Source organism: Poecilia reticulata, chromosome 20 (assembly GCF_904066995.2).
Source record: "Poecilia reticulata chromosome 20, P_reticulata-male-v2, whole genome shotgun sequence".
Classification (NCBI taxonomy): Eukaryota; Metazoa; Chordata; class Actinopteri; order Cyprinodontiformes; family Poeciliidae; genus Poecilia; species Poecilia reticulata.
This window is the reverse complement of record NC_088849.1, coordinates 9,421,446-9,435,287: the sequence shown is the minus strand read 5'-3', so window position 1 is coordinate 9,435,287 and position 13,842 is coordinate 9,421,446. Positions and strand designations below refer to the sequence as shown.

General features: G+C 43.4%; 1 protein-coding gene across 2 annotated transcripts; it reads right to left on the bottom strand.

The window, feature by feature from the left end:
- Positions 1 to 990: 990 nt before the first annotated feature.
- Positions 991 to 13,149, bottom strand: pck2 (phosphoenolpyruvate carboxykinase 2 (mitochondrial)). 2 transcript variants are annotated; one of them, XM_008438417.3, is made up of 11 exons: positions 12,638 to 13,149; positions 8,669 to 8,881; positions 8,399 to 8,583; positions 7,354 to 7,424; positions 7,009 to 7,144; positions 6,725 to 6,912; positions 6,472 to 6,634; positions 6,173 to 6,388; positions 5,579 to 5,716; positions 2,921 to 3,016; positions 991 to 2,708 (listed from the first exon to the last, which is right to left on the bottom strand). In XM_008438417.3, exons 1-11 carry the CDS (start codon positions 12,667 to 12,669, stop codon positions 2,239 to 2,241), a joined length of 1,908 nt encoding a protein of 635 aa, XP_008436639.2. In that variant the 5' UTR covers positions 12,670 to 13,149; the 3' UTR covers positions 991 to 2,238. The 2 variants fall into 2 exon arrangements, with proteins under 2 accessions (XP_008436639.2, XP_081457706.1); XM_081601580.1 differs by lacking the exon at positions 12,638 to 13,149 and adding an exon at positions 12,241 to 12,577.
- Positions 13,150 to 13,842: the final 693 nt, after the last annotated feature.

Sequence of the window (13,842 nt, the reverse complement as noted above, 5' to 3'; positions counted from 1 at the left end):
ATATATATATATATGTGTGTGTGTGTGCGTGTGTGTGTGTGTTTTTACATCCTTTAAAATCTTCAAAGAAATTGTATTTTTTGCAAGTTACTCCTAATTTGTTTTACCTTTACCTGATTATTTAACATTCTATACATTTTTTTTTTTAGGTGAAAATATTTTATTTGGTTTAAAATATGCCTTCCACCCCCCAAAAAATGTATTTAAAGTAAAAAAGAAAAGCAAAATTATTTTGATGTAGGAAATAGCAACGTCTTGGTGGCATTTAAACAAATGTTAATATTGTCAGAGCTCAAGTGTTCATCAGGTTAACATGATGCTTTAAATCTCAATGTTTCTCACATTTTAAATCAGTTTTACTGACACAGAGCTAACAGAGTCTCTCTCTCTCTGTTAATTATCTTATTCTAATTTAAAGTTAAGTTTGGCTTCTCTTCTCCTCTGTTGTCACATCATGACTCTGTCCAATCAGGTGTTGCTCCTGTTTCAGAAGCTCATTTCTTTTTCTCCTCTTGATGCATTTCAGTCTCTGCCTGCACACTAAACTCCATCAGCAGCTTTCATACTGCAGACGTCTCTCATGTTTCCTTGTGATCTGAGGAAACTTTAAAATAGAGGAAGTTGTTTTTTTTCTTTTCTTCGGGTTTATCATAAAGACTGTAACTAATGTATTGACTGAAGTGAAGTGTCTTAGTTGTAAATATGTTTTCCGTTCTTGTTTTATATGATTATCTTTTCATATGTTTCTCATTCATATTTTTCAAAAATAAAAACGGTTTTAAAATGAAAACTAACTTGTAGGCTGTTTCAAAAACAAGGTCTCAGTTCCTCTATTATTTTTAGTTCTGTTATTTGCAGGAAATATTTGCAGCACTTCTATTTTGGGTTCATAAGCAGGCACGTCTGTAGATGAAGTGACAGATGGTTGTTATGAACCCCACTGGCTTTTTATTTAATGTTTTAAAGAAAAAAGCGAAACAAAACAGTAAATGTTTTCAAAGGCACCATTTATTTTTCAAGTCACTGTTCCCACATGTGAAAATTCTTATACATTGCACTTTCATTGAAAAAACAAACTTGAAAATACCTGATAATCTCCGAGGCATTTATTGGTCCGACTTTTCACAAACTGAGTGTAAACATCAGCTGAGATTTGATATCAAACCGTTTAATCACAATCATTACACAAATGGCAGAGAGAATAATTTGTAGAAATCTTAAAAACTGTAGTGAGGAGTTGGCAGACATCTTCATCAAGTTGAGCTTAACTTAATATTAAAATGCATTTCATGACACTATTAGTTAAAAAAAAAACTTTAAATGAGTAAAAACTTTCTTTAAAAAAAGCTCTTTGGTCTTCAGTCTGTAAACTCTACAAAGGCACTTTATGGTCACCCTGATTGAACATCAGCAACATGCCGGCAGGTATGTTTGGACGGAGGTAGTGATGTTAAGTCCTTCTAAGGATACGTTCACACTGCAGGTGAATTGGCTCAAACCTGATTTTTGAGGAATGTGGAATGTCGAGTTACCATGTCAGACTTTTTAGAATAAGTGTGAGTCTACATGTGGTGCTGAATCCAACTCAAATAATTTTCTTAAATGCTCTTTCCAGCATCTCCCCGTCACAGTGATGTGTCGCACCAAACAAAATGCTGAATTTCGCTCTCTTTTTACTGGTGCAATTCCTTCTCAGTGCCTGCTGGCACATTAACGTAAATACACATTGTTTTTCATGGTTTCTGCACCAAAGATTGCTGTGTGAATCTATCGTTGTTTTGCACATTTGTAACCGCGAACAGTCGCCACGGAAGTCAAATACGGTCATCATTTTAATAGTAATGGAATGAAAGGCTGTGCAAAAACAAAAACAAAAAAAATGTGATTCCCAAAAAAAATCAGATTTGAGCATCGAGATCCACAGTGTGAACGTGGCTTTTGAAAGTAGGTACGAGTTGAACTGCAAACTGAGCCGCGTTTAAGCAACTGTTGCAGCATTAATAGTGTCCAAAACGTAGCTATTGCATTTTTGAGAACTGTGTTCACAGGCACAGAGAAGGTTCAATCATCTGATCTAAAAACTTGTTTATGTCTTAATTTATCACAGGAAAAGCTGTTTTCTCAGACAACATGATCTCCTCTGCACCTGAACCCAGTCATAGACTCTAACTGACCCTGATGAATCCCGTTTCCTGAGTGCCTCTCTTCGTCTGGATTAGCTTCCTGTTCCTGGCTCATCTAAGCGTGGACTCTGTCCTCCAACGCCTTCAGCTCCGTCTCCACCTGAGCGGGCAGATCAGCTCCGACCTGCTGAGTGAAGTACGCTCTCAGCTCCTTGGTCTCCTTCTGCCAGAATGGTTTGGGCACATCGAACAGGGCGCCCATATCCACCTTGCTGCCCAGACCTTTAGTGTTGATGGCGCCATCTTCTGGCAACCAGCCAATGTAGCTCTTCTTGGCTGCTTCCTCTTCCCTCTCTCTGCCGCAGCGCTTGAAGATCCACTCCAGCACGCGGGCATTTTCTCCGAACCCGGGCCAGAGGAAGGCGCCAGTGGCAGGGTCCTTTCTGAACCAGTTGACGTGGAAGATCTTGGGCAGCTGGGTGGGGGCCTTCCTGGTCTGCATGCTCAGCCAATGGGCGAGGTAGTCGCCGAAGTTGTAGCCAAAGAACGGACGCATGGCGAACGGGTCGTGCATGACCACCTTACCTGGACGAAAAGCAAAATAACACAGTCAATCAAAAAAAATGGGCCTGGGAAAAGGTTATGTACCAGTGTAGGGTTTCCACAGGTTCAAATTTAAGACTTTTTAAGATCATTACGGATAAAATTTAAGACCTAATACATTAATGTAAGACTTCTTAAGGATGTGCAGCATTATTAATCCCCAATATACCAGTTAGGTGTGTAAAGGCATGTACCTTTATGCTCTGCAGCTGCTGTGGCCTCTGATCTCATTGCAGCTCCAACAAACACTCCATGTTGCCAGTTGAACGACTCGTAGACCAGAGGGACTCCTGCAAACATCAGCATTACTTCATGCTCAATGCTGCGCTGGGTTTGAAATGTTATTAAATGTACCAAAGTTAGTTAGTTAGTTAGTTAGTTAAACTTTATTGTCATATTGCATACACAAGGTGAATACAAAACGAAATTTCGTTGCATACAGCTCAGGACAGTAAATACGTATATAAATATAGAAAAATATAGAGTGAAGGAATAACAGTAAAAGAGTTCTTTGTTCTGTGCAAGAGGCAGATATAATGTGGAGACCAGATTTTCAAGTGCAATACGGTTGGGAGTTCAGCAGTCTAATGGCAAGTGGAAAAAAGCTGTTTCGGAACCTGGATGTCCTGCACCGGATGCTTCGAAACCTCTTTCCAGAGGGCAGCAGGGAGAACCATCCATGCTGTGGGTGTGAAGGGTCTCTGACGATGTTTCGACCTCGGGACACGCAGCGCCGGGATGAAAGGTCTTGAACGGAGGGAAGGGTGGCCCCCATGATCCTCTCTGCTGTCCGCACCACTCTCCTCACGTTCTTCCAGTCGGAGACGCTACAACCACCACACCACACAGAGAGGCAGCTGGTCAAGATGCTCTCTATGGTGCTTCTGTAGAACGTCTTGAGGATGGGTGGGGGCAAGTGTGCTCGTCTCATCCTCCGCAGGAAATACAGACGTTTCTGTGCCTTCTTGACTAGAGACGCGGTGTTCACAGTCCAGGAGAGGTCGTTAGTGATGTGCACCCCCAGAAATTTGGTGCTGCTGACCACCTCCACAGCCGAACTATTTATGAGCAGTGGAGAGTGGCTGGGCCGATTTTTCCTGAAGTCGACGATCATTTCTTTAGTCTTGTCAACATTCAGGATCAGGCTGTTCTCTCTGCACCAAACTACTAGCTCCTCCACCTCCTCTCTGTAGTCCAGGTCATTATCATCTGTAATGAGGCCCAACACCGTTGTGTCATCCGCGAACTTCACAATGTGATTGGTGGCGAACCTTGGGGCACAGTCGTGTGTCATCAGAGTGAACAGCAGAGGACTCAGGACGCAGCCCTGAGGGGAACCTGTGCTGAGGTTGATGACATCGGAGGTGTGTTGTCCAATCCGGACTGACTGTGATCTGTCGGTGAGGAAGTCTAATAGCCAGTTCCGCAGGCGGTTGCTGAATCCCAGGTGTCCCAGTTTTTCTGCCAGATGCTGTGGGATGATCGTGTTGAACGCTGAGCTGAAGTCCAGGAACAACATCCGCACATGACTGTTCTTCTTTTCCAGGTGAGCCAGGCTCAGATGAAGGATGGAGGAGACAGCATCCTCAGAAGAGCGGTTTCGGCGGTAGGCAAACTGGTACGGGTCGAATGTGGGAGGGAGTCTGGAGACGATATGCTCTTTTACTAGTCTTTCAAAGCACTTCATCATAATGGGAGTCAGTGCCACAGGCCGGTAATCATTGAAGGAGGTGACTTGAGTTTTCTTTGGCACCGGAATGATGGAGGCAGTTTTTAGACAGGCTGGCACTGTAGCTTGGTATAGTGAAGTGTTAAAAATGTCTGTGAGGACACCAGCCAGCTGACCTGCGCATTCCCTGAACACCCGCCCAGGTATGTTGTCAGGGCCTGGGGCCTTGCGTGGGTTGACTCTTTTCAGAGTCTTTAACACCTCGGTCGTGTCCAGGCAGAGTGGCTCCTCTTCCTGGTGGAGGACAGTTTTCTTTGCCGGAGTGTTATTTAGTGACTCAAATCTTCCAAAGAAGTTATTGAGACCATTTAAAAAGTCAGCATCAACTTCCCCCACTGGGGGGGAGGATGGATTGTAATCTGTGATCGCCTTTATTCCCTGCCACATAGTTCTGGTATTGCTTGTGTCGTGGAAGAACTCCTGTATTTTCCGACTGTGGGTTCGCTTTGCTACCCTGATAACCCGGTTCAAGTTGGCTCTAACTGACCTCAGTACTTCCTTGTCGCCAGACTTGAAGGCTGAATTTCGTGCTTTTAGCATGTCCCGTACCTCCTTAGTCATCCAGGGTTTTTGGTTGGCCCGGGTGATAATGTTCTTAGTGATGCTGACGTCGTCTGTGCACTTGTTGATGTAGGCTAACACAGTCATGGCGTACTCATCAATATCGGTCTGGTCGTCGAAAGTGGCTGCTGTCTTGAACATATCCCAGTCAGAGCACTCAAAACAGTCCTGAAGTGCCTCCATGGCCCCCTCAGTCCACATTCTCACCTGCTTCACTATAGGTTTTGTTCTGATCAGCAGGGGCTTGTATGCAGGAGTTAGCATAACAGATAGGTGGTCTGAAGAGCCAAGATGGGGGCATAATCCACCAAAGTACAACATGATCAAATTTGGCCTGTAATGGTTTTCTTATGCAGATGGAAATTTTTGAAAACCAATGTTATCAAAATTCCAAATATTTGGAAAAAATAACCTTTAGTATGAGTATATAGGTAGTTACCTATAAGAGTAGCAGCAGTTTTGCTGAAAAAAGCCTTAAAGTAATATTTTCTTTCCTACTTAATAAATAAATGCTTCATTGTTCTAAATTATATAGTGTGTTTTCTATGTGAATGGAACAAACCTTCAGGCCTTCTGCCTCCAAATATGATGGCGTCGATGGGAACCCCTTCCTCGCTCTCCCACTGGGGGTCAATGATGGGGCACTGACTCGCCGGGGCACAGAAGCGTGAGTTAGGGTGGGCACATGGTGTGGAGCTTCCTGGGTTCAAACAAGAAACATTGTACATTATATTATATTAGTATATTACATTCTTCAATTTTAAAAACTGGAACTGGCATTACTTTAGTACACCACAAGATGGTGCTATACTCACTAACCAGGGGTGTCAAACTCCAGTCCTGAAGGGCCGCTGTCCTGCAGTTTTTAGATGTGCCACAGGTACAAAACACCTGAATCAAATGGCTTAATTACCTCCTCAGTTGTCCAGAGCCTTGCTAATGACCTAATTATTCTATTCAGGTGTGGTGCAGCAGAGGCACTTCTAAAAGTTGCAGGACACCGGCCCTCGAGGACTGGAGTTTGACACCCCTGCACTAAACTAAGCTTCGTGGCAGAACTAGTAATATTCATATAAGTGTGGAGAAAAGCATGATTTAGGATAATTTATTGGTCTTTTAGGATCTAGAATGTTTGAATGTCTGAATCTGGTTCTACCTGGTTTCCATGTTTTGCCGTGCCAGTCGGTAAGCGTAACCCCAGCTGCGGGGTGCTCCAGCCCCTCCCACCACACTCCTCCGTCGCTCGTCTCGCCAACATTGGTAAACACCGTGTTCCTGGAGATGGTGGCCATGGCGTAGGGGTTGGTCTTGTCAGAAGTGCCCGGAGCGACTCCGAAGAACCCGTTCTCTGGGTTGATGGCCCTGAGTTTGCCTACCAAGACCCGACAAGCTCGATTTAACACACAGGGACATGAGGGACGACGTCAGTATGTATCATGATAGGCTCACGCTCACCTTGACTGTCAAACTTCATCCACGCGATGTCGTCCCCGACGCACTCCACCTTCCAGCCGGGGATAGCAGGCTTCATCATGGCCAGGTTGGTTTTACCACAGGCGCTGGGGAAGGCCGCCGCCACGTAGCGCTTCACGCCCTGAGGGTTGGTGATTCCAAGGATCTGGGGACGGAAAAGAGTTGTAAACCAAGATAGAAGACGTTCCACAGTGCATGGACACTGTTGTAATATCGTTTTTCTTTTTGGTCTCACCAACATATGCTCAGCCAGCCAGCCCTCATCCTTGGCAATACGAGAGGCAATACGGAGGGCAAAGCACTTCTTCCCAAGGAGAGAGTTTCCTCCATAACCGCTGCCGAAGGACATAATCTGCCTGGTGTCCGGCAGGTGAGATATTAGGACTTTGTCTGGGTTGCAAGGCCAAGAGTTGACCAGAGGAGCTGGAGGATGAGAGATTTAGAAAGGTAAATGTAAACACAAACGCATCCCACCTGAACTTATTCAGTCCCTGAAAACGTTTGAGAACGTTTGAGTACCTTTGAGCGGGAAAGGTCGTCCTAACGAGTGCTGACAGCGGACAAACTCTTCTCCTTCGTACAGTTTCTGCAGAACAGGGGAGCCCATGCGCGTCATGATCCCCATGCTGGCTACGACGTACGGCGAGTCTGTCACCTGAAAGATCCGCAACATGTTCACGACAAGATCCCTGGGTAATAACCATAAAACTACACAGATTCTAATTAGGCTGTAATATAAACCACAACAATAAAGTCCAACATCACAGTCACAACTAAAAAAAAAAAAAAAAAAAAATCAGCAGGGTTATCGTTTTATTGCAGGCTTTTTTGCTGAGTACAAGGCATTTAGAGAACAGATAGTACCTGGACGCCATATTTACTTAGTGTTGAGCCGACAGGTCCCATGCTGAAGGGAATCACATACATGGTCCGACCTACAAGGGGAACCCAGAGGTAAATAAACACATTAGGGTTGTTGATTTCCAAATTATTTCTGATAAATGTCGGCAGTAATGTTTGTATCTTTAATGTTAGAGCAGGGTACAGGGCCTCTTGTGCCATTACAAATCCCTTGTTTTACTAGAAGACTTACAACAACAACCAGTATTAAATAAGCATGGTAAAGGAATTAAAGAACTAAATATTGCTCCATATCACGTAAAGTTCTCAGAAGTTCACGTGTGGGTTCTTGTCCCTATACTATAAAGCACCAATGCTTCATCTAAGCACATGGAATAAAAAACTTCAGACTGTTTTCTAAACTGACTAAAAGCAGTTAAAAAAAACAATGCCAAACTGCTGGATCTCGACCACAGACAAAGTGCAAAGTAAAACCAAGATCTGAGTTAAGGAAAGTGAAATAAAGGCAAGAATCAAAGCTAGACAAGTGTAAAAAGGAAGGTTATGTTGCCTTACGAAACAAACTTTAGTATTAATTTTAAATATCCCGGAGGATCAATTTTAGCCCATTTGAAGCAACGAAACTGAATGGCAATATTGACGGATGTGACCAGCAGGACAAAGTAACCATCTGTTCAAACATACAGAGATACTGAGGGTGAAAGACTAAAGTTGCTTAGAGTTTTAAGGATGATCTTATGTATATTTTTAAACAACATATAGTTGGTTGTTTATTGTGGAATATCCTTCAAAATCTGAACTTGGGCACGGCAGCGGCTCAGAGGTAAAGTGCATGACCCTTGCATGGGGCCCTCAGTCCTTTATGCAGCAGTCACAGGTCCTGCCCCCTTTACCTTTCCCGCATGTCTTCCCTTCTCTCACAAATTACATTCCTTTCATTTTGCTATGAAGTAAAGGCGACTTGAGCGAAAGAAAACCCTTTAAAAAATGAAAACTTGAAAAGTTGAAGGTGGCAAAGAAGTGAGGTTAAAGGGATCGTTCAACCTACCTGCCATGCACCCTGGGAAACGGTCTCGTCTGGCTTTCTGCCAGTCCGACTCGCTCATCCAGCTGCCCAGCTGGCTCTTCACCCCTCCAGCAGGGATGGGGATGGTGTCTCTCTGGTTTTTGGTTACGATCACAGTTTTGCTCTCCACCCGGGCCACATCCTTCGGGTCTGTACGGGCCAACCAACTGCCGAACAGAAAACTTAGCTGCAGAACAACTGTTCAGAATAAGCTATCGAGGAAGATCAGCCGATCATTCGTGCAACTCCTACCAGTTCTCGTATTTGGGAAGCTTCTTGACCATGCCGTCCCTTTCCAGGCCGGCCAGGATGTTGGCCGTTTCCTCAGGAGTACCGGTTACGACGTGGATGTTGGCGGGCTTGCACTCGTCCGCAGCTCCCTTCACAAAATCAGCCACGGTAGGCGGTAGAGAAGGGATGGAGGCCAGAGACCGGACCCCGACACTGGCCCCAACACCACCCTGCCTGTAAGAGTAGAGCACCCAGAGTGCTTAGACTAAAAGTGACTAAACTTTAACGAATAGGTAGTGATCAACTACTCCTGGTTATTTGCTAGCTAATTGCCATACAGAGACCCCCTTCCTATAAGGTACACCTCATATTTCAGAAGGAACTTGTGTCTGAGTTACAGCTGCATTCTTCTGCCTGAGAGTGGACAGATATTTCCCATGTACTTGTTTTTCTAGGGCTGCCAAGTGTAATTTAATGTTTTCATGTGGCTGCAGGGGTAGCTGTGTCTTGTACTGCTTTATGGGGAAAAAAGGGTGGATTGGTCCTTTTCAGTTTGGGCTGAAAACCTCATAATGACATCTGCGGACAAAGAAAGGCCTGTGGGGGAGCCAAGCTATTGTTTGTCAGCAGCATAATATTCATGTACACGAGTCAGTGAGTGGCAGTTGCCATGTTTACTGGTAAAACACAAACCTGGGTGTGTGTGTGTGTGTGTGTGTGTGTGTACCTTCTGCCTGTTCACTACCACAAAACATACAGTGTTATCTGCTCTGCCGTGGCCAACTCCATGTTGTTGCTTAGTCTCTGTAAGTTCAGCAGGCCTTAGGAATTAAAGATGACTATTACAACAAAATTAAAAGTTTAGCTGGTTTAACAGGCAACACAAGTCCCACGCTTTCATTTCAGGGATGTTTGGTCAAACACAGGCACGTGACTCCCAGGTGGCGTCTTTGAGTCTTTATTAAGCGAACACCACGTCCACACAAATACTTCAATAAATGCATGCAGATAAACTCGTAAAGCTGGTCTGAACATACAAAGTGTACGTGCAGCAGGTATGTTGATGAACGTGTATCATCACAAAGCGAGGGCAAAGAACCAGAAACTAGTTAATAAAGCAGAGGCCAAAACTTTCTTTGAAGTTGTGCTTTGAGAATTGCTTAACCATTGGCGTGAGAGCAATTAATCATCAACACAGTCAAACTTGTGCTGAGAGTGCAAGTAAATGTGCCCCAAGACTCAGAGTGGCAGTGTCCCATCTTTGATCTTGTTATCTTGGAGATAAACTGGAAGTTACATCAAGCAGCTGGAGCACAGGAGGTGGTCGGCAAGAAGATAAACCCTTTTTTGGTTTCTGAATACCGATGGTTGTTGACCATCGGTCTACAAAGATGTATGCAGCTGGGAGTCGAACCAATGAATGTTCACAATGAAAACACCGACTTTGGATGTTCCACATGTACTGTCGTGTTCACCATTTGATTTTTATATTTGAGCATGTTCCTAGATGGGTTACCTTTGGACCTCAGATAGGTGGGGCTGATAGACATGCAGGTTTGCTGATATTTGGCCATAAACTAAATCTACAAGACAGCTGCTAAGATCTTCCTCCAAGCACACAACGCCCACCGCTTTGTTTTTTTTTTACTGACGTGAAAACAGAAAAACAATAAAGTATTCTTAGTTTCCCCTAAAATATTGCTCAAGTCTTATGTTGCTCTCTTAAACCCCATATTGTCTATTGTCTAGGACTAATGAGCTGCATTAAATAAAAACCACTAATGATTTGTTGTCAGGCCAACAATGTTTGGTTAGAAAAGCACAAAATGAACTTTCAACACAATTAAGTAATTTGTGGGGGAACTTATTGGGTACTCAGTATAAAAAAAACTGTGGCTACAGAGTGAACACAAATGATTTGGAAGCTGTGAGAACATAGCTGCTCACTAGCTGGTACGGTTAGAACAACACTGAACATTTCTAAGGGGGTATTTCGAATTTGTTTTATATACCTAGACTGCAGTTGGTTATCTTTAGTCCTTAAGCTGATCAAACATGAACTGTATACTATTCGTGGTCCGTTGTGTCTAAAATATTGAAAAGAAATTGTAGCTTGGGAAGCTGAAACACCTTTGTACGATGTTTCATTTACAAAATAGAAAATCCAGGATTGCTGTTGATTTTCCTTAGCGTTGAATCCCCAGAAGCAGAGACAGCAAATTTAGTGTCTCCTCTTAAGTGTATTAATGCATATTTATGTATATTTGGTTTGGGAATGATAGTTATAAATTATTTTAGAGAGGGTCTCACATATTAGCAGATTTCAGCTATTCATTCACAGTTGAGCCCACTAACCCTTGTGAGTTCTATGTTGAACACAACTAGTGATTAGCAAAATCTTTATGCTGTTAGTGATTTGGTTTTTTTAAGACAATTCTCCCTGTTCTCACAAACTACTGCTTTTACCTCGCCTCGTTTTGTCTCATTTCGTCTCCTGAGCCGGATGCATCGTAGCACCCCAACATTTCACATATTGACCTGCATATTTAATTATTCATTGAGTTGAGCAGATCAATTACAGATCAGTGAGGTCGAAACCGAACAAAAAACCTGCCACTGTCTTCTGACCCACAGGACAGACAGACAGAACCCTGCCAAGAAAACTTAAGGATAAAGACCCTCTGTTCGCCTTTTCTTTTGTGATTCTGGATGAAACAGTCTCTTCAGTCAGACCTGCAGTGAGTCAGTCTTTTCACCACACAGGCAAACAGTTATGCACGTTATTCCCGTCATGCTGTTAATTACTGTAACTGGTGAGGTATAGCCAAACATTATGATCACTGTGTCTCAGATCGAGAAAAGAAATGACCTAGATTGGATTTTGACTTAAATTTGTTAGAGAGAAGCTTGTTAAAAATTAGAGTAACATGGCGTATAACTGGTAGGACTGGATTAGTCGTTTTGTTCTTTCTTCTTTTAAGAGAATTTGCGTCTTTTTCAAGCTGGTGACCTTTGCACTAGTTTAGTTTTTTTCTCCCCTCAAAACAGAGAAACATCTCCTCGTGTTTCTCTGTCTGCTACCAGTTCTCCACCCAGTTCCTACCCCAGACCAGATATGTTGAAGAATGTCGCCTCACGGCACGTTTTGCAAGATTAACGAGATTATAATCCGGCAGGAGGTAAACGGGACTATTCAGCAAGGAAAACATGGAATCCTGCTTTCAGTCGTAGGACGTTTCCTTGAAAACGCACACCTGCGATTCGACAAGCCAATCCACACACACCGCAGGCCAACACACCTCCTCTCCCACCTCACAACCCCTGCCTGACAGATCCTGGTTGAACGTCGAGGGGCCAGAGTCTGAGGCAAGCAGCAGCCAACAGCAGACAACATGCACACATGCTGAATTATATTTCGCTTCCAGTGACAACTGCACTTGGCAACAGGCCTTCAGGCAGAAATACAAACAGAATGCCCCATTGATGCTCACAAACACACATATACACACGCTGCACACAAAGTGTCAGTGTCTCTCTGGAATGCACCTTTAGAGATGAAGTAAAAGCACACACTATTTTAACTGGTTGCTCACTTTCACTGCAGGCTTCCTGTGTGATGTGGCCTCATCACAAAGCCTCCGGGGTGCAACGGTAAAGAGAATGAAGAAAATGAACGAAGGAACAGAAACTGAACACAAATTCACTGCTTTGGCAAAAGACACAGAGATGTTGTTTTCCTGAAAGTCAGTTGACGTGGAGCCGAATCAAGTCGGACTAGTTTCTGACTGCAGCCCGCAGAGAAAGTGGGGATCCCTTTTCCCCCACTTTTCTTTGCTTCAAGAGTTTCCAATAACTCTTGAAGAAAAGGTTTAATACTTTAAGTGGAAGTAAACAGAGATTTCGCTGTCAAATAATAATAATAATAATAAATGACATCAGATTAATTGAACTGCATCAGAAAATATTGAATGACACGAGTAAAATACTCACCTTCGTATAACTCCTAATAAAAGGCACGACATCTTTTGGTGCTAAACTTGGACTGATAAGTTTTTAAAAAACGGTTAAAAAAAAGCCACATAAAAGTTATCTGCGGTGAGGGGGGGGGGAAAGCGAACGACAGCAGCTAAAGTTTTTCACAGCTCATATCTGTTCTCTCACTGAGGACCTTGTACTTTGCTCCAAGTGAAACACCTCAGAAGCGGCTCAGTAGATGCTGTCCTGCCTCTGCTGATCCACGACCGGAGCGGACTGATGGCTCCACGGAGTCCCCACGCTGCTTTATCACGGTGAACTCCAGACGCTCGGCTCGCAAGCTTGCAGAGGCGGGGAGGAGGCGCTTCTGGTGGAAATTTACATATGCTGTTGTTAGTTGGCTTGTCCGCAGATTGTGTCCATGCTAATGATGTCCCTAAGCCAGGCTGCTCGCCCTGTTCCTCCCGGATGATGCAAGCCCCGACAGTTCCTGCACTACAGCACGTAAAAACTGACGCAGAGAGGCTCCGGAACAACCCGGAAGCACAAACTCAAGCGCGGAAACAACCTCAAAACAGACAACTTGTTCTGTTCTTATAAGAATGGTGATAAACACGTTACAAGCTCGGTTTTTATCTCTTTTTTGTCAAAACATCACAGTTTCGGTCTTTTAAGTCGTAAAATGTGCGTAAAACTAACGCGTCTTTTATTATTATTTCTAGTCACTCGAAAATAACTTTTCAAACCCACATAGAGGAGACCTGGGATGACTGTCATTTTTTGCTTCTGCTCATTTAACTACTTCTTTCTTGAGAATAAAGTTCTCAAACCAATACACGTTTTTACAGCAAATGGCTTTAATAGGACGCCCTGTAAGTGTACTTTGTTGCAACTTGTAACAAATGCAGTCAGTTGAAACAATGAGACAAAATAGTGACTACATTGTAGATTCAATTTTACAACAAGTGTATCTGAGAAGTAGAACAATGTCTGTCACTCTTTATGATGGACAGAAATTAAAACACAACTCCTACTGACTTTGTAGTTCTCGCTGTATATTCTCTATAAAGCAACAAACAGACATGTGGAGTAAATTTCTGACATTTCTAGACTAAATTCAAGCTAATGGTGACCTACTCTTGACTTATTAGGGTCTGAAGTTGATCACAAATTGTTGGTTTCTGTTCCTCAGGATCTCAAGAAAATTAAGATCTGGCAGG

Coding starts and splice junctions, on each gene's coding strand:
- pck2 (XM_008438417.3), bottom strand. CDS start 12,669: ATGTCGTGCCTTTTATTAGGAGTTATACGAAG. Junction 6,389..6,471: donor GATGAAGTTTGACAGTCAAG/GTGAGCGTGAGC, acceptor GGGTCTTGGTAG/GCAAACTCAGGGCCATCAAC. Junction 5,717..6,172: donor CGGCAAAACATGGAAACCAG/GTAGAACCAGAT, acceptor GTTTGAACCCAG/GAAGCTCCACACCATGTGCC.